The sequence below is a fragment of the Thamnophis sirtalis genome, unplaced genomic scaffold (genome assembly GCF_051295495.1).
Source record: "Thamnophis sirtalis isolate CommonGarterSnake01/CBP01778 unplaced genomic scaffold, rThaSir2_p1.2 scaffold_4, whole genome shotgun sequence".
Lineage (NCBI taxonomy): Eukaryota > Metazoa > Chordata > Lepidosauria > Squamata > Natricidae > Thamnophis > Thamnophis sirtalis.
The window spans coordinates 71,420,076-71,448,065 of NW_028261384.1; the positions used below are offsets into that span (position 1 = coordinate 71,420,076).

The following is a 27,990-nucleotide window of genomic DNA, read 5'->3' on the forward strand; positions in this document are numbered from 1 at the left end:
AGAGAAAAGGGGCTTCCTGGGGGCGGAGCCTGTCTCCGAAGGAGCTCAACGGAGCCCCTCTCAGAGTTCTGGTCTGTATATCTAATTAAGATCAATAGATATCACCCCTTTCTGGCAGAAAGGGGCAGGCAGAAGCTCAGGTGCTAGGATTTATTCGTAGTTCACAGCCCCCTTTCTTTTTTTTTGGGCTGCGAACGGAGAAGAGATCCAGCGTAACTGAGCTCTTATCTCCAGCCAGTTCCTCACAGCTGCCTTTTTGCAGCCCTAGACAGGCGATCCCCCCCCCTCAGGACAATGATAAATTGCTTAAAGCAACTTAAGGCTAACACGAGCGGGTCTTACTCCTGTGATGTTTTTTTTTTATAACTATCTAAACACCAGCCTTGTTTTTCCTGTGAAACTTCTTTGTTCAACCGGGCTACAAAATGGCGTTTTTACTGTGCTGGTGATTGATGACGTAACTAACCGGCTTTATCTCCCCGGAGACTGCTACTCATTAACAAGCAAAATCTACAAATAATTTATTGAGAACTGACCAGGTGAAGACACTGTTTATCTGTTTATTCTCAGCTTTTATCTATAATGCCTCCCAGGTCTAAGCAGGCAAAAAAATCCCCCCCGCATGTGCTTAAAGAACTTGTTAGTAATTCGCTGCCTTTGCCTCCTACACCCCCTACTGGAGATTCCTTGACACAGGAGCTTTTTTTTCAAATAATGATTTTAAACAAGAAATCAAAGAATTTGTGCTGGATTTATGCGACAAAATACAGACTAAAATTGCCCAAATAAAGGTGGATATGTTTGAAGTTATGTCTACTTTGACAGATTATATCGAAGAAATGGAGACTAAACTGGAAACTTTGAGGAGGCTAATTCTAATTTGACTTCCAACATCCAAGCATTACAACAAGAGATTAGAGATACTCAAACACAACTTATAATGATAAATTATAACAGAAAGGCGTTTGCAATAAGAGTTAGAGGACTGCCCGAAAAGAAAGGAGAGAACTTGAAACAGACGTTTGTAGAAGCTTTCAGCCAAGCGGTGGGAGGTCCGGGATTCAATTTTGATTGGAATATTCGAAAAATCTATCGCCAGAATTCGTGTGTAGCAGAACAACGACAGCTTCCAAGAGACATAATTATATACTTTTTCACAAGAGAATCCAGAAATGCGATCATCCAAAAGTTTTACAACAACAGGCTCCGAATCGATGGCCATGATTTGTTTGTCTTTAAAGAAATCCCGCTCCAGATGCTGCAAGCAAGGAGAGGCTATACTTTTTTAACCCAAGAACTTAGAAATCGTCAAATACAGTATAAATGGGAAGCTCCAGTTGGAATCACAGTTACACTCGAAAATCAAAGATTTCGTATTAATTCTGTTTCGGAAGCTCGGGACTTTTATTATAAAACTCTGAAGGCGGGGCTTCTTGACTCACTCGGAAATGCGGAAGGACAAGGTGAAGGAAAGACAAGCAGCAATTCACTTGGTTACAAGAAGGAGGGAGTTGTTCTCCCCCTACTGGAGAGGCAGAAGAGCGGAAACTGAGGATTTAGTCATATTTTTAAAGCAGCGGGACACGTGGTTATAAGGCAGAGGGCTGTCTTCTCTTTCCGGAAGGGCAGAAGAGTAAAGAATATAGATCCAGCGATGTCTTTAAAATACTTTCTAAGCTCTTGGACTGATTAAAATTTTAGGATTTCTGTTTGGTATGAAATGGTAAAGCTGTGTACCGATGAGGAATGGAAAGAAGCATTGCTTATTTTGGACAGATATTATACGGGACTTTTATAAGACTTATTTGAATTTCAATCCAAACTGCGCATGAATTGTTTTCTGTGAGGAAAGCGGGGATTAAGATTTATTTGAATTGCGGTTTGGGATGAATGGAGTCGGGAGGAGTGGGGCAGAAGGGAAGGTGGAGCGGGATATCGATGAAGGGATCTTGGGATTGAATGAAGTGGTATGGATTTTGGGCACACATTTTACGGATTTACATGCTTGAAGTATAACATAAAAAGTTCAGGATTTTAAAGTGAAGAGCGAGATCCTAATCTTATGGAATTTGGGCTTGGGAGGAATGGAGATGAGAAACGAAGGGTAGGAAGATGAGTAGCGAAAGTATGATTAGACTGCTCTGTATTTGAAGATAAATTGATTTTTGTATAAACTAATATTTGAATATAAGGTTAAGAAAGGCTATCTGGAGAGTCTACAGGAAGATGGGGGTAAATATCAAAGAAGTAAGGGACGAGGACAAAATATAAATGGAATGATTTATACTGTTTAAATTTTAAGAATGATGGGAGGCTGAGCATAATGCAAAATATTTTTAATTTTTTTTTATTTATTTTTTCGTTTTTTTTTTCTTTTTCGGAGTGTTCTTTTTATTTTATTTTCATTATTATTGTTAATAAGATATTTTAGAAGGTGAATGGTACTGAACTGTGCCGGGTGTGGGACCTGGGAAGTCGGAGGGGATTAGGGAGGGGGGTTCATTGGGGGTGGGTGGGTGGGTGGAGATATAGTTTCAATATATAGAATAAGAAGAATACACTTGTATACTGTTGATCCTTATCTTTTCTTTTTATTTTTCTCTTTTTTTTTCTTTTTATTTTTTTTCCTTCTTTTTTCTTTTTAGCGTAATTTTTAGTAACTGAATAGATTAAGGAATAGAGAAATGCACCAAAGTGAGAAGTAGAGGAAAGGAAGAGGGAGAAGTAAGGAGGGAGGAAGAGGGGAATGTAAGGAGGATGAGAGGGGAAGGAGGGTGAGGAAGGCGAGAAAGGAAGATAGGAGGGGAAAGGGAAGTAAGAGGGGTGATCGTTGGAGGGAGAAAGGAAAGTTGGAGGGGGAGAAGAAGGGGTGTATGAAAGTGATAGGTTGGGTTTATGATGAGTTGTGTTTAGGTTGGGGTTTTTCTTTTTTTTATTATTATATTATTATTATTGCAAATATTCAGTATATAAGTGAATGTACAAAATTGAAAATGAAAATGAATAAAACATTTAAACACAAAAGCAAGTTTTTTCACCTAAGCAGAAAAAACCAAAGATACAGACTAGGTGAAACCTGGCTGCTCAAAAACAGTAACTGTGAGATTGACTTTTGAATCCCAGTAGACAATCACTTAAACATGAGTCAGCAGTATGTGACAGCAGCCAAAAAAAGTTAATACAATCCTTAGTTGTATAAATAGAGGCATAGAATTAAAATCACATGAAATATTAGTACCACTTTATAAATCCTTAGTAGGACAACACCAGGATACTGCATCCAGTTTTGGTCATCGCATTACAAAAAAGATGCTGAGATTTGGGGGGGAAATGCAAAGAAGAGCAACTAAGATGATCTGGAGGGTCTAAAAACATAAGAACAACAGTTGCAGGAATTGGGCATGGCCAGTCTAGAGAAAAAGAAGAATTAGGGGTGACATGATAGCAGTGTTCCAGAGCTGCCACAAAGAAGAGGGGGGTCAACTTATTTTCCAAAGCACTAGAAGACAAGGCAAGAAACAATAGATGAAATCTAATCAAGGAGAGAAGCAACTTGGAATTAAGGAGAAACTTTCTAACAGTGAGACAATTAATCAGTGGAACAGCTTGCCTTCAGAAGTTGTAGGTAATTCACCACTGGAAGTTTTTTTAAAAAGTCTGGAGAGCCACCTATCTGGAATGATATAGTCTCCTGCTTGAGCAGGGGATTGGGCTAGAAGCAGGGATGGGATTCCACCAGTTTAACAACTAGTTTGCTGAGCGCACTTCACTGCCCGTGTGTTCACAATTTAGAGAGAAATCACCTTCTTCATTACTGCTGGGGAGAAAAATCCACTCTGCCGAGACTTTCAGCTGGGCTTCAGAAAAGGGAATATAGGTGAGTAGAGTGCAGGAGCAGGAGGCAGGCCCAGCTGGAAGTCGGAGTGAACTGGTTCTCTCCCAGCTGATAGTCAGAGCTACCAGCTCGCCCAAACTGGTCTGAAATGGTAGAATCCCACCACCGGCTAGAAGACCTCCAAGGTCCCTTCCAGCTCTATTCTTATAGATTGATTCATTTGTAGTGAAACATCAGAGCAATTAAACCATTATATTGGTCTAACTTCCTTTCTACCTCCCAATTATTTATCCACTCATTTCCAAACTACCGATGTATGTAAACTAAGACTTTCCTATTTAAACCCTTGGGTATATTATATCGTGCTTCCCCCATATAAACCTTTCCAAGCACAGCAATTCATTTCTGAAATCCTTGTCCTCTGGGATCTGATGGGATCTGATGGTTACAACATATCCTCTTTTTTTTTAGTGGCACTCAGAATTTGGAATATATTCCTGAGAACTTTGCATGACTATTTCTGTTTGTTTTTGGTCATACAGCAAACAATGCTTTCCTTATTCCAGCTTTTCCTGAATGACAAAGAAAAAAGGCAGTGGTTAAAAATCTGCTTTATACTTATATACCCATCAGACTATTCCCTGTCATGTTGAGCAATATTATGGAAATCATTAAAAAAAAGTAAGCAATAGTTGACTACTACCTAGCATAGCTTTGGTTAAATGAAGCTTTCACATCATGCTTTTAAACTTATTCATTATTATCTTTATCATAGACATGCATCATAGATATGGTAAGGATACAGTACCAATCCATTTTGACATATTTTATGCCATAAGCAAATTTTACCTCAGGCATGCTTATGATGGTCTATGAAAATAGGTTCTTTAATTTGGAGACCTTGCAAGTCAATGCACTATTGGCATTGAGTCAACCATGAGCTGGAAATTATGGAATTTACATACATAATTATGTAATGCTAATACCTAAAATTTTTATCAGTCAACCTACCACATGCACAAAAATTTGTTTGTTTGTTTTTTTAGACATTTATAGGCCGCCCTTTTCCCTGAGGGGACTCAGGGCGGCTTACAATCAAAAAGGAAAGGGGGTGTAGGACAATACAAAATGAAATGTGCACAAAAATAAATTAAATAGTAAAACTCAACATTCACTCAACATTCGGGAGGGGCAAAAGTAAACTTATCCCCAGGCCTGACGGGCTAGCCAGTTCTTGAGGGCTGTGCGGAAGGCCTGGACGGTGGTGAGGGTACGAATCTCCACGGGGAGATTGTTCCATAGTGTCGGAGCCGCAACAGAGAAGGCTCTCCTCCGAGTAGTCGCCAGTCGGCACTGACTGGCGGATGGAATACGGAGGAGGCCAACTCTATGCGATCTGATGGGACGCAGGGAGGTAATTGGCAGAAGGCGGTCTCTCAAATAGCCAGATCCACTACCATGGAGCGCTTTATAGGTGGTGAGTAGGACCTTGAAGTGCACCCGGAGATCGACAGGTAGCCAGTGCAGCTCACGGAGGATCGGTGTTATGTGGGCGAACCGTGGTGCGCCCACAATCACTCGCGCGGCCGCATTCTGGACTAGCTGAAGTCTCCGGATGCTCTTCAAGGGCAGCCCCATGTAGAGCACATTACAGTATTCCAGCCTGGAGATCACAAGGGCTCGAGTGACTGTTGTGAGGGCCTCCCGATTCAGGTAGGGCCACAACTGGCGCACCAGGCGAACCTGGGCAAATGCCCCCCTGGTCACAGCTGAGAGATGGTGGTCAAAGGTCAGCTGTGGGTCCAGGAGGACTCCCAAGTTGCGGGCCCTTTCTGAGGGGTGTAAGTTTTGTCCCCCCAGCCTGAGTGATGGTATGTTGGTCAAATTTTTGGAAGGGAAACACAACAGCCACTCGGTCTTGTCTGGGTTGAGTATCAGCTTGTTTGCTCTCATCCAGTCTTTAACGGCTTCTAGACCCCGGTTCATCACGTCCACCGCTTCATTGAGTTGGCACGGGGCGGACAGATACAACTGTGTATTGTCCGCATATTGGTGGTATTTTATCCCGTGCCTTCGGATGATCTCACCCAGCAGTTTCATGTAAATGTTAAATAGTAGGGGGGATAGGACCGACCCCTGCGGCACCCCATAAGTTAGGGGCCTCAGGGATGATCTCTGCCCCCCCACCAACACCGACTGCGACCTGTCCGAGAGATAGGAGGAGAACCACTGCAAAACAGTGCCGCCCACCCCTATCTCCCGCAGTCGTCGCAGAAGGATACCATGGTCGATGGTATCGAAAGCCGCTGAGAGGTCCAGGAGAACTAGGATGGAAGCATGGCCTCCATCCCTAGCTCTCTAGAGATCATCGGTCAATACGACCAAAGCGGTTTCTGTGCTGTAACGGGGTCTGAAGCCAGACTGGAAGGGGTCAAGATAGTTAGCTTCCTCCAAGGTTCGCTGAAGCTGGAGAGCCACCACCTTCTCAACAACCTTCCCTACAAAGGGGAGGTTGGAGACTGGACGATAGTTATTAAGAACAGCTGGATCCAAGGACGGTTTCTTCAGGAGGGGCCTTACCACCGCTGTCTTGAGCGCGGTGGGAAAGTACCCCTCCCGAAGAGAGGTGGTAACAACCGCCTGGATCCAGCCTCGTGTCACCTCACTGCTGTTGGCGACCAGCCAGGAGGGACACGGGTCCAGTATGCAGGTGGAGGCACTCACAGCTCGCATAGCCTTGTCCACATCCCCAGAGGCAACTTCCTGGCATCATCACACAATTTTTTTTGGCGTCAGTATAGTTACAGCAGCCAACCCAAAGTCACTGACAGATTAATACATTGCATTTATTTGTATTTTTGTGTTTTTTAACAGGTATATTTATTGTGTGGTTCTTTCACTCACTATAGGAATGAACAAAAGCACAAATGTAGTGAATTTTGAAACTATAGAATACTTTTTGTTGTTTAAGTAGCAAAAACCTACTTTATTGAGGCATCCCTGATGCTCTTGGAGCTTGGTTATTTTCTTGCAGGAGTTTCATTACCCAAACTCAGCATCTGTGCTTTATTTTCCTACTTTATTTTCCTAAACCTACTTTATTTTCTACTATCTTCTGAATCACATATTGTGACTATGAAAAGTGTGCTACACAATTCTGAGGAGTTTAACCATGTCCAAGTTCTTGTGCCCCTCAGGGAATCTTACAGTCAGTAGATTTACCTGAGGCTAAATTGACTCACAGAGAAGCCTTTAAGGCAACCTAGTCCCACTTCATTCTAATGCCTTAGGCTCTCTGTGTTCAGCTCTTTATTTCACTTCATGCTTTCATCATAGCTACCACCACTTTGTGGTATTCCAACACATGTGAACAATGATAGGATTATATTTCCTGTGAGTAAGTACAGACTTTGGGTTTTTAAAATATCAATTGATCAAAAGTATACTGGTTGAAAAATAAATTCTAAGACAATCTTAGGATTCTTCAAATGTATAAGCTTCAATTTCCATTCATAGGTGGCTGGTACTGAAAGTGCTGAAAGATGCATTGTGTCAGGGTTCCAAATAGCAAACATAACTCTGAAGCAAATAGAATAATTTTATGTTGATTTATTATATTTGCAGAGGCTAGTGAAAACCGATTCTGAATGTTCCTGCAGTTTCCACATAATTAAAAGTAAAAGTTTCTTCCCTTCACGAAAGAATTAGTCACATGGTCCAATCAAGGTGTCATTTGGTTGCCTGGTAACTTCACTCCTCTTCAACCACCTGTGGGAATGTCCTTGGTTCCTAGGAGAAAGTATTTTGTTTTGGTTATAACCACCAACTAATTTCTATTCCCACTCCCTATCCTCAAACTCCAGTGTGGCAACACTGAAGCCTCAAAATGGCCTTGGTCAGGTCAGCTTCAAGATTAACAGGTGCCCCCCCCCCGCCGCCGCCTTAATTGAAAAGGACTTCCTGCAAAGAAAAGAAAATGCAAGAGGTTACTTAAAGCTCAATTTAACCTCCCCTTCCTTCCCCTGGGGTTATTCATCATGAAACTGTTTGACCAACCTATCTCCCTTCACATCCCAGGTCTTGACCCAAGTAGCTTTGGAGATGGGTATCCTATCCATTATGCTAGGTACTGCAACTGGCCCCTATGCAATTTGGAATCGAGGATTTTCTTTACCACATAATGTGCACCACTATTGGATTTGGGGCTACCTAATCTACCAGCCTGATCTGGGAGCCTACCACCAGCTTTAACAAGCTGCTGTGACAGACCAGATGCACTTTCCCTAACAAGCAGGAGAGTTTAGGTTATACTGTAACAGGGTTGATTACTTTCACTATAGGGAAAACCCTATGAACTTTGGCCCTAGTTTCTTGCAAGGGAGTTTTAACTTTAGGTAGTTCATTGAAAAGTAAACTTTGCTCCCCACTTGTAATAGCACTTGGGGATTGCGTCCTTGTTGGCCTGTGTTTTATGGGTTTTTGCCACTTCTCGTAAAGCATTTGGTATTTTGGTATTTGGTATTTTCCCATGCCTCTTTCAGTGACTCCCTCCATTCATTTAGTGACATGGATGGGGGGGGCTCCCTGAGGAGTTCAGGCATTGGGATGAATTCTATGCCATGGTGACTTGAAAAAAGACTCAGGCCAGTGCTGCTATGCACTGTATTATTATATGCCACTTCAGCAGATGGCAGCAACTCTGCTCAGTTAGACTGCTGATAGTTGACATAGCATCTCAAATACTGCTCCACCATGGTATTGGTACATTCCACCACCCCATTGGTACTTGGATGAAACAGTAAGCTAAGCCCCCTGTGAGGACCCAATGGACCTAATGAACTCCTTCCAGAATTTAGCAGTGAATTGGACCCTCTATCAGAGATGATCCTGCAGGGAAAGCCATGCATCCTATAAATCTGTCTTACAAATAGCTTGGCCAGTTTTTTTGCTGATGGGAGCTCTGGGCAAACTATCAAATGGGCTTGCTTTGAGAAAAAAATCTATCATGGTCCAAATGACCATATTTCCATCACTCTCAGGGAGCTCGACAATAAAGTCAATGGCAATTTCTTCCCAAGGTCAGGGTGGATCTGCCACTTGCTGAAGCAATCCTGGGGGTTTTCCTCTTCTTCATGGCTGCACTAGTGAAATCACTTTTAACATAATCCTCAATGTCTTTTTTCATTTTCGGCCATCAAAATTGCTTTCTGGCCAGATGCAGGGTTTTCAAAAGGGTGCAGGGTTCAAAAAGGTGCAGGGATGCAGGGTTTTCAAAAAGCTGAAGGGCCCTGCTTGCTTGGAATTGTGACTCCTATGAGTTACTTGGAGTTGCAGGCTTCTTTTTTGTCTCTGTGGTCAGCTGGCAGTTCATCCCTTAGTTTTTGTGTCATCCCCCTGCACTCATGTGGAGTTGTTCTTCATTTAGCCTGACACTAGTTGTGGCTTGTGAGGCAGGTTGAGAGGGGGGATCGTAGCATGGACTACCTCTTTACATTTACTATTGTATTGTGGCTTGCATGACAGTGCATCTGTCAGGAGGTTTTATTATTTTAGCTCGAAATTGAACCATTTGAAATATTGCTTTGGGGTTTCATGGGGTTTTGAGTGTCTCTGGGTTCTTGTGATAGTCCACACTTCAAATGCACGAGGCTGCCCTCGAGAAAGTGTCTCCAGGTCAGTACATTTTATGATTTCCTGGATGCAGGTACAAATGGCAGCTATAGCTAGAAGTGCTTTTGCACAGATCTGTTTTGCACACCAATTGCACCTAATTCTCAAAGGGATATCTATTCACTATTTTGATCATCTCCTGTCTGTTACGGGAGTATGCTCATGTAACACTTCAACTTTATGAGTTGCACTGACTCCCATTTGGCTTCCAAATGCAATTCAAGGAGCCCACTATTAAAGTTCTTCATGGCACAGGGCTTGATTTTCTGTAGGACCATATTCTACAAATCATTTCTGTTTGTCCTAAAAATTCTGACATGTTTCAGATCCTTTCTATGAAACAATGGCAACTAAAGAGATGTAGGGGTGTGACGTTTTTTTTTTTTTTTTGTTATAGTGCCTTCCCTATGAAACAATATATGGCAATCTGATACTTTGGATAGCCCTAATCCTGCTGCTTTTTGAAACACTAAAACTGCTTTTTCTCCTGGGCATTGAGTCAGGATTTTGGGTTTGACCATCTTAGTATTCCTGGTTATATCTCATTGAATTGCTTTGAATTGTTTCTCTTTATTCATGATTTAAAGTGATTTTTAAAGCAATTGTCACTTGCCTAGATTGTGGATTGAACAGCAATAGCACTTAGACTTTTATACCATATTATAGTGCTTTACAGTATTCTCTAAGTGGTTTACAGTATAATAAATATTGCCCCCAACAATATGGATCTTCATTCAACCTTGGAAGAATAGAAAGTTGAGTCAGCCTTGATCTGGTAAGTGCTGGCAGCTGATAGAATTCTACTGCATTCCAACCACTGCGCCACCACAGCTTTTAGGCAGCATATAAATTGAAATAAATAACTAAACAAACAAACAAATAAAAATCATATTTTTGGGAGTTGAAGACCATGCATTTTAAAGTTTGAAGAAACACTGTTCTATATAGACGTAGAGATATTGATAAAGTCAGAGTGGATAGAAGGATAGATAGCCCCAAAATTATAAGAAAACAATGGAAGTGAATTCACTTAATCTAACTTTGGAATCTGAAACATGTGAGGACAACTTCTTGTCAATGCTCATTTATTCTTTTCTGTCACAACACCAAAACTGAACACTTCGTCTTTACTGTCACTGCAGAAGTGTTTCTGTTTTCTGACTGAAGTCATTTCCCAGATATTTTGTGGGAATTTTTATTCACATTAGTAGATTCAATATTCTCTAAGGTATTACTTTTGATTACAGGAAAACGTGATATTTTGCACCAGATCTCATTTGGTATGTAACCAAGTAACCAAGAAGAAATTTGAAAAAAATAACCTTCTTCAGATGTTATTTTCTATATACTGCTATCAGGACTATGGCACCCCAAATATCAACCAATTAAAAAATGATCAACTAAAAGGAAAGCAAATTTTGTCAAGCCCTTTGAAATTAATAAAGTAGGTCTCACTAAACAAAATGTTATCCCTAAGGCTATTTCATCTTTATTTTACGATGTTAAATGTCAGTTTAACACAACACAATGTTAGAAGTCTGGGAAAATAGCTGCCCTTTCAGTGAAATTGTACTCAAGTTAAGAGACAATATAAGAGGCTCATATAGATTACCAGGAAGCCCTCATTATTTTTTATATAAATTCTTAATTTTTCATACTCAGCAAAAAATATTTCTGCATCAATCTTTTTAATTCTTTTAAGGAGGGCAATCTCTTAAATTAAAAAAAAATCTCTTTCATCTTGGTCATATTTAAATCTATTTTGTTCAAATTAAGTACATGATTGGCTTTAATTCTCACTGAAATTAATAAACATCATGATTTGGTGGAGCAAGATTTTGCATATACATGCAAAAACTAGTTGTTTTCAGTTTTTAATTTGATAAAGATTAGAACAAGAAACCAACATCAAAAGGAAGCAGATTATGAATTTCAATAGATTTGCTTATCTTTCTTATTTTCTTATCTTTGTAGCTGCAAAAAGTAAGAATCAAAACATAAATGATTTTGCTATTGCTATTAATTTGCAACTGTTTTTTTTTTTGTTTCATTATCCACTGAAGGACTAGCAGAAAAAGAACAGAGCATGAGTGATTGAAAAGAATGTGTTAAATTTACGTTTTCTCCCATCATTTTGTATAACACATACACATACTCACATGGGGGTGGGGGAGCAAGAGTGATGGCCACTGATTTATTATTGTTCACCTGTAAAAAGGTTATAATTTTTATGAGCTAAGCTCATTAGCACCATTATGAGTTAAGAGTTTTATTGTGAGCAAGGAGATATGCTGTAGTCTCATCTTTAAAAAAAATATTTAAAGGTATTATTACCAACAGGAAATTGAAAAAGGGATATATGTTAGATGGAATATGACAAGATTTTTCTAATAGAGCAGGCAGATAAATATCACCTACAAGACTCAAAATACAATTTTGTCACTATGATAGTCTCTTGGATAAAATACAAATGAATTAGCTTTGAATCATAAGAATACGATAAACAAATGTGTATCACATCTCCTTTTAAACTATCTATCTCAACCATCCAAGCTGTTTAATACTTTTAGTTCTTTAAATTTTGATTGGTGATTTGAAAACAGTCTTGTTTTAAGGACCATCAAACTGCAGTATTTTAATTAGAATGCAAACACCAATTTTGGTCTCTCATCTTGGTAGTCCCTTGATAGGGTTTTAAAACTTTTTAGCAAATATAAATGTTTATATTTTTATTACCATTTATTAATATCTTCAACCCACATATGGTAATATATAAAAATAATAAAACCAAGCAAAGACGTCATCAATAGTAATAGGTATCTTCGGTACAATCCCAATCCCAATCCAACTGGATCACTACTTGAATACCATCGACCTTTACAATATCACCTTCAGTCAATTGCAAAAAGCAGTTTTAACTTGGAATAGCTTTTATGTTGTTAATATTATTAAACAGCATCAGTCTGATCTTGAAAAAGACTCGATAGATAGAAAGAAATACCAAACCTAGTCTAAACACTTGGATGACAGTGCGACCAATCATCATCATAATGTCAGTTAAAGAGGATCAGTCCAAATCCAAGTTAACTAGGAAAATTCCATAACTAAAAATACTAACTATTGCCAAGACTTCTTTCAAAATCAAGAGAAATATAGTCGTCTTGTCCAATGAACTGATTTTGTCCTCCCATCTCCAAGGGTACCAAGGGTCAAAGTAAAAATTGTATTAGATAATACTTTTTTACCCAACTATCAGTTTTTGTGTGTTTTTGTTTGTTTGTTTTACATTGTCAAATACATTGCATGGTCTTTCCCCAAACCATTTTGGAACTGTCATATGTGAATCAAAACAGCTTATATCTCATTCCTATAAAGACCTTCTTTTTTAAATTTCTCAATTCCTGCACATTTGAATTGAAGACTAAAAACTAATCACCAGTGATATCATACTTTAATTTGCTATGTGAAATGTGTTAACAAAAAATACTCTTTGCATTGTATTAAAAGAATGACTTATTGTTATAAACATAATAGTTTGGATTTATGAAAGTCTAGAATGCAAATAGTCATTTTATAGGCCATAGAACAAAATAATTCAAGTTATATGTTATAAATATATAAGAACCTCAGTTGAAAAATATTTTGAAATTTAGTTGTTAATACCTCTTAATGCAAACTATTAATTATTTTTCTTTATAATGTTGCTGTAAATCTATGTATAGTGTTAACTGTGTAACAATATTCTACTCATCTGTTCCCATTTCTGTTATCCTTACTTTTCACACACTATGATTATCAAGGGAATTTTTTTTAGGAGATAAATATAAAGATAAGAATCTAGACTCATTGTGAAATCAGTTTAGGGAATAATAAGAATTTGCCGTATTAAGGTATTTCCTTTGAGATATTCTTAAATAATTGAAATAACAAATAAGAGCCCAAAGGCAACTTTACTAATAATAAAATATTTCCTTCCTTTGTGCAATCAGAAATTTTGAGTAAAGCAAATTTCAAGTATCGTGCTGTAAATAAACACTGAATTAAATTAAGACTGTCTTCTAGCTATGAAAATGCTTCTTTTTCATGTTGCTTCTGTAGGAACAAGAAAATAAACAAATGCTTCCACTGTTGAAAAACACATGGTAACAATTTCACATCTGAATTGTCAATTAAAAATTTATAATTGTACCAATATTATGATTCAGTGCTGAGATTTGAATGTTTTGTAGAGTGTGATATAAATGTATATGTTAGGATTGTAACTATATTATGACTTCTTTTTTCTACCCATAAAAACTAGCATATCAAAAGGTAGCTTCTTGGAGTCTTTATGTGCCTGGTGTGCATCTGTCTATATGTATAAATACAAGCACATACCTATGTGTACATTTTATTTTCAACTATCCTTGAACTAGCAATTAGTTATTGGATTTTCATTTAGACAAAAAGATAGATTAATATTTATGCCAGTCCTCCTAACCTGATGTACTCTTCTATTATGGGAACTGACATCCAAAGCATCTAATGGGCACCAAGTTTGGATAGACCATTCATTGCTTTCAAACAAACAGGAAGGAGAGAAAAGTGGTATTTGGTTAAAAATACACCATGGTACTTTTAAGCTGACATCTTATGATCCCTTTAAATTGCTTTGTTGAATATGTACATTATGTACAGAATAATTCACAGAAAAATGCAACACACTTGGAAAGAAGAAGTCATCCTGCTTCTTCCAATCTTGCAAACTATTCACTTTAGCAGTGTCATTCTCCAAGAAATGTATTTTAAATCCGAATAAACATTTCTATTACACCATAAAACTAGTCCAGAAAATTTTGCCTTATGGGCAATGGAGGCTTTCTGAGTTACAGGGCCAAAAATGACAGTTCAAACCTATGTCCTTTGTCTTTTGTGAGGTAAGATTTCTGTTAATACCATTAAAAGAATGATAATTATTTTTCTTTCATAGCATTTAAAGGTAGAATGCCTCTAGTTATATTCATTCCAAGTTTTATAGGATTACAAACCTGAATTCTGCATTAGCAGAACCACTCAAAATAATTCTAAAACCTGAAGTCTTGTTCATTTATTCCTATTGTAAGTCCCCTAACAAGGATTCAATCTGGAATATGTGGTCTAGAATATATTGACATGCAGGATATCACTTAGCTGTTTTCATGATTTCATTTATATTTTAAAACACTGCAAATATCTGTGTACATATGTGTAAAAAAATCTTCTCCCTGTCTGAAAGTTTTGAACCAAACTTACATAACAAGAGTTTTGTTTTGAGCTCAGTACACTGCTACTTTAATCTTGAAACATTTTTGCAACCCATTAAAGAAATCAATAGCTTAGTTTGACATTATTATAAAATCATAATGTAGCAACTCATAATCTGAATGTACGCTAAAATATTTCTGTAACAGTCCAACTAGTCATTGTAAAATTAATTACCTTTCTAGTGTGAAGGTAAATTTGATATTGAAAATTAATGAAACAGAAAAATAAGTTTTTAAGTTTCATCAACACTCTTAATGCTGAAATCAATGGAGCAAAATAAAATAAAAATTCTAAAAAAACCCCTTTAAAATATTTTACCCATTTACTATAAAGTTGAACACATATCTTGGATCTTACATCTTAAAATGCAAGTTGAAATATGTTCTTGCAGATATCCATTGATACTGGATTCTCTACTAATGAATAATATTAAAAATATGTTTGGAAACTTTATTGTTCACTTAAGAGAATTAAATATTAATATCCTAAATTGATTTTAGGATTATCTGTAATTAAAATGCTACATGTTACCAAGATTGATATAGTTTGATATAGATACAGGTGTATGAGATATTAGAATTGTGATTTTCATACAGGCAATGTAGCTTGTAGGCAATAGGCTTTTAACAGCCAAATGATTAGTTGGATCAGCAGTTATTCAGAACTCTACTTTCAAAAATGTTTTCCACTCTACAATAACTTCAGAGTGAATGAAAGTTTTTTTGATAAAAGTGGGATTGGGATTATATCCTCTGTATCTTCAGGAATTACAAATAGCTTCTGGAACCTCTTTATGTGACTCATACATAAGGTGACCAGACAGCCCTCTTTTGGTGGGACAGTCACGATTTCTAACAATTTGTCCCGCATCCTGCGGCGTTTTAAAAAAGTCCCGATTTTGGCTTCATGTTGAAAGCGCAGTGGATTTGCTTAAGAAATCCTAACCGGGGCAAGATAAAAGACACTCTGTCTAACCCCTCTCTATGTCTCAGTACTTTCATTGAAGATATTAAAACATTAAAGCAAGAAAATGGAACCCCCTCGCCCCTTTTACTTCCTTTTATAAGAAAAGATGACCCAGTACCATAGAAGGAAATACTGTAGGAAATACTTTGGCTAAAGAAGTAGCAACTGTTCCTTCCTGGATTTCCCGGAGGGGAGGGGCACGGAGGTTGGAGGTCGGCTTGTGTGGGAAAAATGGTGGCAAGGTTTCTTTGAAAAAATATTTCCCTGGGACTAATTTCACCATTTTAATTTGCTCAGTTCTTTGTATTAACATCTACATCATTCTGGATTGACTTGGAATGCTTCTTAAAGGCAAGCACAGAGAAAGTGTCATTGAAATGTATCATTTTAAAGGTCAGAAAGAACAGCAAACCCTTCTCAGAGTCAAAATTATAGCATAAGGAAAGAAGAAGAAACTTTTCCAAATCTTTGATGGAAATGGCACCAAACTGAGCAGTAAAAGGCACCGAAATGGAGCTGTGCACTGCACAAAGTTCTTCAGGGGTTCTTTTCAGCGTGGGGGGGACGGAACCCTGGTCCTTTCATTTCCCATAGCAACTGAGGCACAGGAAAAAGGGGGCATTTTCCTTCTGCCTTTTCCTCTTGCTAAATATTTTTAAAGAAAAGTTTAGAGTTTTAAAATGGATGTAAAAAAAGATTTTTCCTCTTTTAATATAAATGATGATAGTCTATAAAGATTAATAGGTGTGAACAGAATTATATGTTATTTATTGCAGCAAGATGAAAAGTAGGGATGGTTAAACTGATTGCTTTATTCAAAGAAAAGAACGTATCTATTTTAGTTTCCATGTGGAAACCACTTTTAAATTTTGTGCTTGCGGTGGAAAAAATGAAATTGTGATTTTGGTTTTCCTGATTAGATAGTTTGTTGTTATAGAATTGGGTAGTATATATTATTGTGTAAAAGTAAAAAGGTGAGGTTGTAATGTTATTATCTTCTACTGTGCTAAAAAAGAGTCCGAAGTCAATGCCTCCTCCCCCCTTTTCCCCTTCTATCACACACTTTCTCCTTTTTCCCTTTTTCCACTCTTAATTTCCCCTTATTTTCATTTTTTTGTCTTTTATATTCTGATAAACTAATAAAAATAATTAAGCAGGCGAGAAAGATGAAAAGTGAATGTGATTAAAGTTCACTTTTCATCTTCCTCCACCATCAGTGCCTTTCCCTCTCACTTTGGCCTTTTCTAGTGGAGCAAAAATAATATTTCTGTCAAAGCTTCCTTCCCAGGGAGAACTCCCAGAATGCCAAGAGATGGGCATTAAAGCCAACCCAAAAAAGAAAGACCCTATCCCAGAAATCTTGTTTCAAGCCGAATTTTCCCCCATTTCCCTCATTAAACTAAAAAAAACCCTCTTCCATGTCTTCCTACTAAATGAGAGCCTTTTGGTGTAGTGGTGAAAGGGCTGGGAAGATGAGTTTGAGTCCTGCTTTTGGGCCAGTCGTTCTCTCTCAACCCAACCCACCTCACAGGGTTGTTGTTATGTGGAAAATATTAAAAAAAAGATTAGCTATGTTTTCTGCCTTTCAGTTATTTGTAAAAATAAGACAGATGGGATAAAAATCTAATAAATAATAAAAATAAATGAACCATAGACTATTTATTCTATCAGAATATCTTATTCCTAATCAATTCAATTGGATTATTCCTTCATGAGGATTGAAGGTAGCATTAACTAAAAAGTCCTGATTTTTTAAAAATTTTTAATCAAGAACACCCCCCCCCCCGGTCAATGGTATCCCTCTTTACCAATGTTAAAATCTGGTCACCTTACTCATACAAGCTTCTTTGAGTGGTTGCTGAAAATTGATGATAGAATTTCCCTTCATTGTCATGGTGGTGCAGTGGTTAGAATGAAGTACTGCAGGCTAACTCACTGCCAGGAGTTTGATTCTCACTAGCTCAAGGCTGACTCAGCCTTCCATCTTTCCGAGGTCAGTAAAATGAGGAACCAGATTGTTGGGGAAAATATGCTAACTCTGTAAACCTCTTAGATAGGACTGTAAAGCACTATGAAGCAGTATATAAGTAAGTGATATTGCTATTTTAGATGGAAAATTTACACATACTACAGTGTAGGGGATCCTAAAACAGGCATAGCACAGGTTAACAAGAAATCAATCATCTCAAAATTGAGACTAATGTGTGTGGCGGGGGAACATTTTAAAAAACTGTTATAATGTAAAAAAAAACTGTTTATTCTGTAGTATCAAGCTATCTATTTGCACCATTGTCCCCTCCCCCCCCCCCCGGTGGCCTTTTTCTCCCCAAAGCTATTGCTATGGGCCACCAGAAGATTATCCACTACTTTGTTGAGAGAATCTTAGGCATCTCCAATTGATCATTGATCTCCTCTGTTGGCTTTAAAACATGTTCCTTGCTATTCTGGAATTCAAGACTTCAAAGGAAGAATAGCAGAAGGCAAGCAAAATATACTAGAATGCAGGAAGACAGTTTGATAAAGACTGCTGATTTACAGTATATCAGTTACCATATATGGTCACAACTAATACATTAGTTGGACAAAATGTGGGTTTCAAGGCAGTTAAAATACATTGTGTTCCTAGATGTATTACTTTCACAATAAAATATTTATAATATACAGAATTTCTGCTTTCTATTTCTTTCAGATTATTGGAACAATTCCACTAATGCCTAATCCAGTCTCATCCAATCAAGCAGCAGCAGGAGCTCAGGGCTTTCAAGTACAGCCAATTACACCACAGTTATTGACCAATTCCCAAGGTCAAATCATTGCAACAGTAATTGGAAACCAGATATTGCCAGTAATCAACACACAAGGAATCACACTGTCACCTCTCAAGCCAGGCCAACAAGTAAATGAGCATTAATGCAGCCATTAAGCAGAATATTAAACATTAAAGGGGTCATTAAGCAGAGTATCCCGTTCCTGTCCCCTGAGACCTCCTAGGTTTTGGCCTGCTTCCCATTCACTGAGTCCTGTATGCTCCTCCTCATCCCATCATCACTGATCACTCACTTATCTTTGTAGCTCTTCTTCTAAAAGCTCTGGAGATTAGATTCAGGATATCTCTACTACTATCTGCAGAACTCTAGAGATCCACCCTTAGGCCATGTGGTTTGCTTCTGGAAGCAAGTGTTAAGCCTGAAGCAAACCATATGGCCTAAGGATGGAATGGCATGCTCTTCTCCATTGGATCTTTGGAGTTCTGCAGATAGTAGTAGAGATCTCCCGAATCTAATCTCCAGAGCTTTTAGATGAATTGTAAATAATTGTAGCCATTCTAAAATGGTGCTCTCTTCCAGGAGTAAGTTCTCAGGGACAGAGTTGGTTGCTCAGCTTCCCTAATGTGATCTCTGGGGCCTGTGGATCACTCCGAATTGCTGCAGAACTTGCATTAGGAAAGCAGAGCAGGCCTCTTTGTTCCTGGGCTGTGTGGCACAATCCCATTTACGGAATGGCATTGTATTGCAGCCACTCCAAAAGTGGAGGACACTTCTGGTTCATGCCGCACACTAAAGAATGCAGCATTCTTCCCCAATCCCTAACTCAAACTCCAGAAACTTTTGAAAGATAAGTCACAAAGATGATACAGGGTGAGGAGGCCTGCAGGAGCCCAGTGAGGGGAAATGGTGGAGATAGGAGAGAATCAGTGGGTGTGGCTAGGTAGTGGTGGGGTGATGTGACTGGGTGGGCGTGGCCAACTTTTTTTCACTTTTCAAAGCATTTTTTCCTGCAAGTTCGGGTGAATAGGCAGGAAAAAAATGCTTTAGAAAGTAGGGGGGAAGCTTCCAACAATCGTGTGGTCCACAGCTGATCTGTGAGATCATCAGAAGCTCTTTTTTTCACTTTTTAAAACATTTTTTTCCTGCCTATTTGCCCGAACTGGCAGGAAAAAAATGTTTTAAAAGGGGGGGGGGTACCTTCTGCTTACAGCAGATCAGCTGTAAGCCACGCGATCATCGGAGGTTTCCCCCCCCCCCACTTTTTAAAGCATTTTTTTCCTGCCGGTTTGAGCAAATAGGCAGGAAAAAAATGCTTTAAAAAGCGGGGGGGGGGAGCTTCCGACGATTGCGTGGCTCACAGCTGAGCCATGCGATCCTCAGAAGCTGTTTTTTTACTACTGATTTTCAGAACCGGGCCAAACCTGGAGGATTTCACCCCTGGTGATAGTTATTAGCTACATCTTAATTTTATTGCTGAAAATGTCTTTGTCTTTGTCTGTAGCTCCATCAACCCTCTCAAGCACAAGTAGGACAAACAGCCTCACAGACCAATCTTCTACACCTGACTCATAATCAAGCATCTATATCTCAAAGCCCAGTGCGTCAGGCTTCTTCTTCTTCCTCCTCCTCCTCCTCCTCCTCATCTTCAGCTTTGAGTGTTGGCCAATTAGTCAACAGTAAGTACTGCACTCTTGTCCTATTTTCTCATTGGTCTACTAGTTTCTCTAGCTACTGTTTGTCTTGTTTTTATATGATTTTATATTATTGGGAATCTGTGGGAGGCAATCCCTATGATCTTTCAATGACTTATGAAATGCTGTCTCAAAGAGCCTTTGGGGCAGTGGATGCAATCAGAATACTACATTATTCTGTGTAAGATATAGTGCAATGGGGTGATATATTGATTGGGCAGCATGGTTTGTTATTTGTTGTTGTGTGATTATTATAAATTGACTAGATTGAAGTAACATAAAAATTCCTGTAATAAATTATTAGAATAACTAATAAATCATTAATTGCTAAATAATACAAATAGAAGAGGCACAGAGAAACTGTAAGCATGAAATGTTTTGGACTAAATTCAAATTAGAAAATGTTTATGCAGTGTACATTAATTCTTGTGATATCATATATGTGATTAGAAATAAGTCAATCAAGAAATACTGGAGTTTTTTCCCCATTTTTAGGGGCTGTTTTCTATCTAGAAGATTTTTTTATTTTGGAACTGAAATATACAAAACTGAATTCCTATTGTAAGAGCTCCCGCCTATTAAGAAGTCTTACAAGTCTTCTCCTATCTTAAACCCTCCCCAACTTCCAGCACACATTACAAATTTGCCTCACACAACAAGAAAATAGCTTTGAAAAAAGGTGGTATAAAATTAAGGCAGTGTTTCTTAACTTCAGCACTTTTTAAGATGTGTGCACTTAATTCTCCAATTTTAAGAGTTGAAATACAAACATCTTAAAGTTGCTGAGAGTGAGGAAAAAAACACTGAACTACTGGTCAAACATTACATATGCAAGGCAAGAGAATGTGGAAGTAGTAGTTCTCCACACAAATAAGAGCCATAATGCCTGGATTTAAATTAAATTAAAAATATGAACACACACACACACACACACACACACACACACACACATGTATATGAAAATAGGTGTATGTGTATGAATGTATATTCAGATTTTTAATTTCAATGATCCATTGGGTTTTTATATGGTGTGTGTGTGTGTTTGTGTGTAGACACAGCAACAAATAAATGTAGAAGAGGACAACTTGCAGCAAAGTGGATGGACTCAATTATATTGCAATTGGTACCCTGTGGAAAGAGACCAGGTTAAGAATATATTATCATGGCACATGATGAATTAATCAACCAACCATACTATAACCGATAAGGCAAACATTTGTAGTAACTTTTCTGTCCCTTTGATTTCTTAAAGTCCTAGTCCTGCTTTTGAATTATTTTAGTCAAGGAATGAATATTAATAATTAACAATAATTAACATATACATTTTATGGGGAAAGATTCTTCTTTTTACATGGAAAAAATAAAAACTTTTGAGATAGTTTAAAAAAGAAGTCTCTCTATTTAACCCTTATAGGTTACAGAAATAATAACCAAAATAATGACAAAATATGCATCATGATATTATGACATAAGTTCTGTCCTTTCATATGTGCACTGCAACATGGCACACCAATACATATGGGGAAAAGTTTGTACCACCATGTATATTTCATAACTTGCCTTCCTTGCCTCCTTCCCCATGTCCATGCCAACACTATCAGTAGAAACAAAGATAGAGGTTGTAAATATTTTTAAACTACTTCTTACTCTTAGGGGGGAAAACCTGTGCAGAAATATAGATATATATTGCAAAAAGCAGGATAGTAGCTGAAAAGTGGAAATTATGTGGATTATTTTTTTGCCAGCTCAGAGAAACTCAGTATTGTTGTGTCAATTTTGTTCAGTGTATATGCATGTTCCTGGTGTATTTGAGCAAGAATGCATAATTTTTCCCCTTTTCTTCCAGATGGGACCTCTTATTTTCTCTTAGACTACATCTGGGTGCTGAGGTGATTTGGGATAACCAAGAAATCTGTGTTTCTATGATGTTGTAAAGAACTCCATTGTTAAAGCACCAGTGTCTTATGTATTACCTAGAGCAGGAATGGTGAAGGTTTTTCTGTTCAGGTGCCAAAAGGGGGCCTACACCCATAATGCAATGCCCTCCTCTCAGCATATGCGCGCACAACCTCCCCCCGGTGCTCCCCCTGTGCATGTGCGCAGGCTTCACTGAAACCTCTGGCCTTCCAGTAGGCCATTGGGCCGTTTTTCACCCTCCCCAGGCTTCAGGAAAGCCCCAGCAGCCTGTGGAGGGCAAAAAAATAGGCCCAACAGGCTTACCGGAACTTCAGGAAAGCCTCAGTTTTCCACCATCCACAGGAGGCTTTCCTGAAGCCTGGGGAGGGCGAAAACGGTGAAAACCCTCCGGAAGGCCAAAAATCAGCTGGCCAGTAGTGGAGCTGACATAGGGTAATGCCTCGCCTGCCCTCAGATATGGCTCTGCGTGCCACCTGTGGCATGTGTTCCATAGGTTCACCATTATGGACCTAAAAAAATAGAATGCAGGGTGAACCTAATGACATTGAATAAGAAGCCATTGAATGAGGGAAGCATTTCTTTTATTAAATATTTGTCACATCAAGTGCCAGTGGCAAATTATCTCAAAAAGCTAAACAGAGTCCAACCTGAATTGGGGAAGACCAAACAGCCCCAGGAAAATAAAAGGAAACCAAAATAGAAGCAATAAATCTGTGTGGCAAATATAACTTAAGCTCGACACAAAGGAGTCTTTATTTTTTATTTTGACATTCCCTTCAAAACAATATCCAAAATTGCTGCATTGATTTGCACCAATTCTCTGATGTTTCATTTAATTAATGAGGATACCATTGTATAATCTGAGCTAAGCTAAGTTACAATTTGCTTTCTTTCATGTAGTTCATCACTGATCTCAAATACTTTTAGGATTTTGAATAACTTCCTTAGATTTCAGTCCTTGAGGACTGTAAACACAAAATATAGCTTGGATCCCAAGTTTCCATGCTGGAAAAAAGTACATCAAATGTATCAGTATCTCATGGTCAGGCTTATCTATCTTGGTTTTTAATCACCAGAAGAACCTAAAAGGTTAGATATATTTTTTTATACTATGAGCCTAATTTTTTATTAAAAATGCAGCCAGGGACAACATCTACAGTTTCAGGAAAAAAATCTGCTTCAAGTGCTTTTGTGCAGTATAACATCCAAGTATTGCAAAGGTTTCATTATATTAACTGATGAAAAGGTTTGTTGGTCAACTGAAAGACATATTAATTCTAAATTCTGGCTGAATATATTCACTTTTCCTCATCTTCAAAGCAAAAATATATATCTATAATAGAGAGGAAAAGGCCTACCTCAGTATAGGTTATCCATTTTTTATGCAGCAAATATTTAATATTCGGCTACTACAATTAGATCAAGAAAAGACTTTTGCTGAAATCTTGAATCACAGCTGCTTATTAATATAAATATAAATAAGTGTTTTTCTATCAGTGTGTCCACAGGTAGTTTTCCTTCATCAGGGTTCTTCCCTAATTAACCTCTTACCTATAAAGATGAGAAAGTGCCATGCTGTGAAGCCATGTGTCAGCCTCCAGCCTTAGCTTTATTTTCAATGGTATCTCTTGTCTCATTTGGGATTATACGCTCTCACAAAAAATAAAAATGATGGCCAGTTATTGCAGCCTGGTGATAGGTTTAAAGGTGAGTCCTACTGCTTAGAAAAAGAAAAGCAAGCAGGAATATTAAAATGTCTTAAACAATAAGGAAGAGGGAAGGAGAGCAGATACCTAAGTGTAGCATAATAGTCATTTTGACAATGGACAAACGATTCCCAAGAGCTATTTTGTATGAGTATATACATACTGTTGTCGTAAAGGGAAAGAAACCACTAATGTAGATAATACTGAATATTACACATAAAATTATAGTAAAATTCTGCATACTCTATACTCTATTCCTAGGGTATATATCCTATATGCACTAGGAAAACTCGAACAGATGACCATGAAAATAGGCTTGACAAATAAAGAAGGCCCAATAGGTTATTTTTTTTTCCCTTTTGGACTGCCTACAATTGTTAAATGGAAGGAAGACCAACTGGTACTTCATAAATGGTAATGAACCTAAAGATGGGGCAGAACCAAGAGATTGCTCGTCTAAATGAGGATGCATTTATAATTGGATGCTGGTAACACGTCAACAAAAATAGCTTCTCTACAATCACTAGTATAGGTCTAACAAATTGTGAGTCTCTGTCCTGCTCATTCTAACCTGTAGTATTTAGTGAAAGCAGATGAATTGTTTGGGAATGAGCCACAAAGGAAAGGTAATTATCTAGAACTGTAAAATGTATTTCATTTTGTGACAGACTATATTTTATGTATTTCTGTTTGTTTTATCTGTTCATAATGCTATTGAGACACATAGGTTGAGCAGAATTTTACAATACCTCTAGTGATGTCTATCACAGACTATCACAGGCATTCAAAGACCAAATTCTCAATGGTAGACATCATCTAATATTAGCTAGTGTTTGTTTGTTTGTTTGTTTGTTTGTTTACTTATTAAAGTTACCCATCTGGAGTAGAAATCTTTATCCAGATTAAATATAAACATTAATGACATATATTTAGAAAAATATGCTATTATGTGAGCATCTTTGTTTTCTCTAAAAATAATATGAAAACAGTATACAACAAGAGTTTCAATACATGTAGAACTGAATAACACTTTCAAATCTTCCACCATACTATTGTGTGCTGCTTTTACCAGTCTGGAGAATGCTTCATTTATCAAGGAATCAGTTGCAGAAAGAGAAAGAAATGCTATTCCCAGCTGCTGTACTAATTCCCTCAATAAAACCTAAACTGATAATGCTTCCAGCATCAAAAGTGTCTTCCTCTAGTAGATAGCTTTTATTATGTCCCCTTTCGGGACAAAACTGTTGTCAAAGAAGTCCAATTTATCTCTCAACACTATGAGTATTATCTACTGAGGGGCCAATTAAAAATTAAATGGGGATCAGTGTTACAATTGGAAGGCTGGACTTCCACATGCCTAACAAATCTCTCAGTTAAAATGTCCGAACAACTTTAAAATGCAAGTACTTTAGATGCAACACAAAGAATTTCCATTTGAAATTTAAGAATTCCTTTTTCCAAAAACAAGACATATTGAATGCTATTAGGAAAACAATCTATAGTTCTGAGTAGCTGCTTATGTTACCTGAAATTCAGTTTGTGAAAAAACTGAAGGTTTGCAAGTCAAGAACTCAATATGTTGCAAAATAGCCTGATAACATGCATTGTTTTTTTTAATGTTCCTCTTTCTGCTCTTTTTCAACTGAAGATGGGAAACCTGTTATTAATCTAAAACACTTGCTTTATGTCTTGCAAAACTATTTGGATGTAGGAGGCTTTCCCTTGCTTTATTGGAAATAATTCCCTTAATTTAATTGTATAGGACCTGAAGACATTCAAATTGTTTTCTATTATTTCAACAGATCCCCAAATAGCCTCTAGTGAGGTGGATGGGGTGAATCTTGAAGAAATACGAGAATTTGCCAAAGCTTTTAAAATCCGACGCCTGTCTCTTGGTCTCACTCAGACACAAGTCGGCCAAGCTCTAAGTGCCACGGAGGGTCCAGCCTACAGCCAGTCTGCCATCTGCAGGTAACAAAATGTGTAGTTTGTCCTCAATTCGCCAAACTTGTTCTCTTAAGGCTTATTGCTTGCTGCCTTTATAGTAGAATTTTATCTATATGTCCAGCAGAGCAGCCTTATATGAACAAACACTGACATATTTTATCACCTGGCTTTAACACAATTTTCATCTTCCCACACCCAAAAATGTAATTGTTTATGCAAAAACAAATTGGGAGCATTAAATATGTTCCTGGTTATAAAATTTAAGACAGCATGGAGTTGGAGACCCTGTGGCTGCTGCTATCAAACACCAGTTAAGCTTCTTAAAGGTAAAGGTTCCCCTGTTCTAATCATGTCCAATTTTAGGGGGCATGTCTTAGCCAAGGCATCTCCATGTCTTAGCTGAGGAAATCAGCATTGTCCAAAGACATTGCTGTGATCAATGTGGCTGGCATGACTATACTCCAAGGTGCGCAGAACACTGTTATCTTCCCACCAAAGTGGTACCTGTTTATTACCTGTATTTGCATGCTTTCAAACTATGCATTTTTACTGGGGTGAATTCTGAACAATTATTTCATGTGCCTACCTGCTACATTTCAGCCTGTAAGGCCACAATCCATGTTACCTGTAAGATGTTTGTGGTGATTTTTATAATGCTGGGGGTGGGGGGAGGTAAACCAATGAAAATATTTTTCTTGGGCTTTCTAGAATTAATTATATATCTTCCTAAAGTGTTTCAAAACAAAAATATGTATTTAGAAAAAGAATAATAATATTCAAGAGCATAGTGAAAAATAATGAAAATACAGTAGCCTTGATAGAGTTAAAGTATCTTGAAAGCAAAGCACCTTGGTCTTCATATATGTATGTTACTAATCCTATGTTTATGCATGAGGTAACAAACCCACTTAGGTAACAGATTTTTCCTCTTGGGCCACATAGTCTAATAGTTCTCTTCCATCAATGAGAGCCAAGAAATGAACTCTAAGTTCATTTAAGTGGATTTTATTCTTGGTGATCCACGAAATGCTCTGTCTTTTTATCTGCTCTTTATACTTCTAATGTATTCCCCATAGTATGGAAGTGTACTTTTCCTGCAGTTTAAGACTAAGGTTATAAATAACATCAGTATGGGGTAGTGAGCTTGCAGCTCACATTTTGCTCAATGATTTTCCATAAAACCCATTGATTGTTGTTAAATACAAAAAGCTCCATAGGATCCTCTCACTTCTATGGCCTCCCCTACTGTTTTTTCTTATAAGATACCTCCCTGCAGAAAATAACCTTTATCTAGTGTATACAAGGATACCACTGCTAGGAAATTTGTTTCAAGGCTTAGATACCAATGCAGAAGTACAAATGTTAACAAGACACTTCTTAATATAAATCTGGTTTTCTAATTATTTAATTTTAATATAATTTATATTCTCTAGGCTAGTTGATGAATAAAACCAGAACTAGCAGGTTTTGTTTTGTAAAGCAATGTGTTCAGTATTGTTATATTGCCTTAATTTATAATAATATTGTACCTTAATACAGAATATTATATTTTCAAATCTTTTATAGGTTTTTGGATTTTGATTTACCTGAGATTTTTGGAGAGGGCGGAGGTTACTGGCTAATGCAATTTCTAAAGACTCAGGAAGCTTGGAAATATGTGCCTTAAAATCCAGTGAACCTGAATTATTACTGATGCTGATAGTAATTTAAATTTAAACTATTAATGAACAGCAAATGTCATTTAATTCAATTCCATAACAGGGTTGCAGTTACATATCATAGGAAATACTGTATATAAGAAAATTATTATGAAAGTTGCAACTATAATAAAAGATACAAACAACTTACAATTAATATCTGCATTCAAAACAACATGGAGAAATATGGCAAAGTCACTCTATCATTAAGAAATCAAAAACTACTACAGATAGAAAGGATTTTCCTCTCTTCGGGTCCTTCAATCATCTTATAAAGAAGAGCTACTACTACTTAGGAAGAACGACAAGCCTAATGCAAAGCACAAAATTTTCATTAGTTGTGCAAAGAATCCAATAGGGCTGAGCTCAAGACTAAAGTATAACATTATGAACGTGTAAGAATGGCAAAGTTGTGTGACAGTTCTGAGGAACATGAAAGGGCATCCTCGGTGCATTAATTAAGTTGGATGGATCATTGTGGTGTTTTCAGCTCCAGTTCTTTTAATCCAG

At 37.6% G+C, this 27,990-nt stretch overlaps 1 protein-coding gene across 3 annotated transcripts in view; it reads left to right on the forward strand.

Moving 5' to 3' along the window:
* Nucleotides 1-27,990, forward strand: part of POU6F2 (POU class 6 homeobox 2) — a 416,297-nt gene that overhangs the window by 383,343 nt on the left and 4,964 nt on the right. For all 3 annotated transcript variants that reach the window (XM_087713105.1, XM_087713106.1, XM_087713107.1), the window contains exons 6-8: nt 18,444-18,650; nt 20,024-20,198; nt 25,639-25,807. In XM_087713105.1, the coding sequence (XP_087569231.1) occupies nt 18,444-18,650; nt 20,024-20,198; nt 25,639-25,807 (551 nt within the window). The remainder of the gene's footprint in view (nt 1-18,443; nt 18,651-20,023; nt 20,199-25,638; nt 25,808-27,990) is intronic.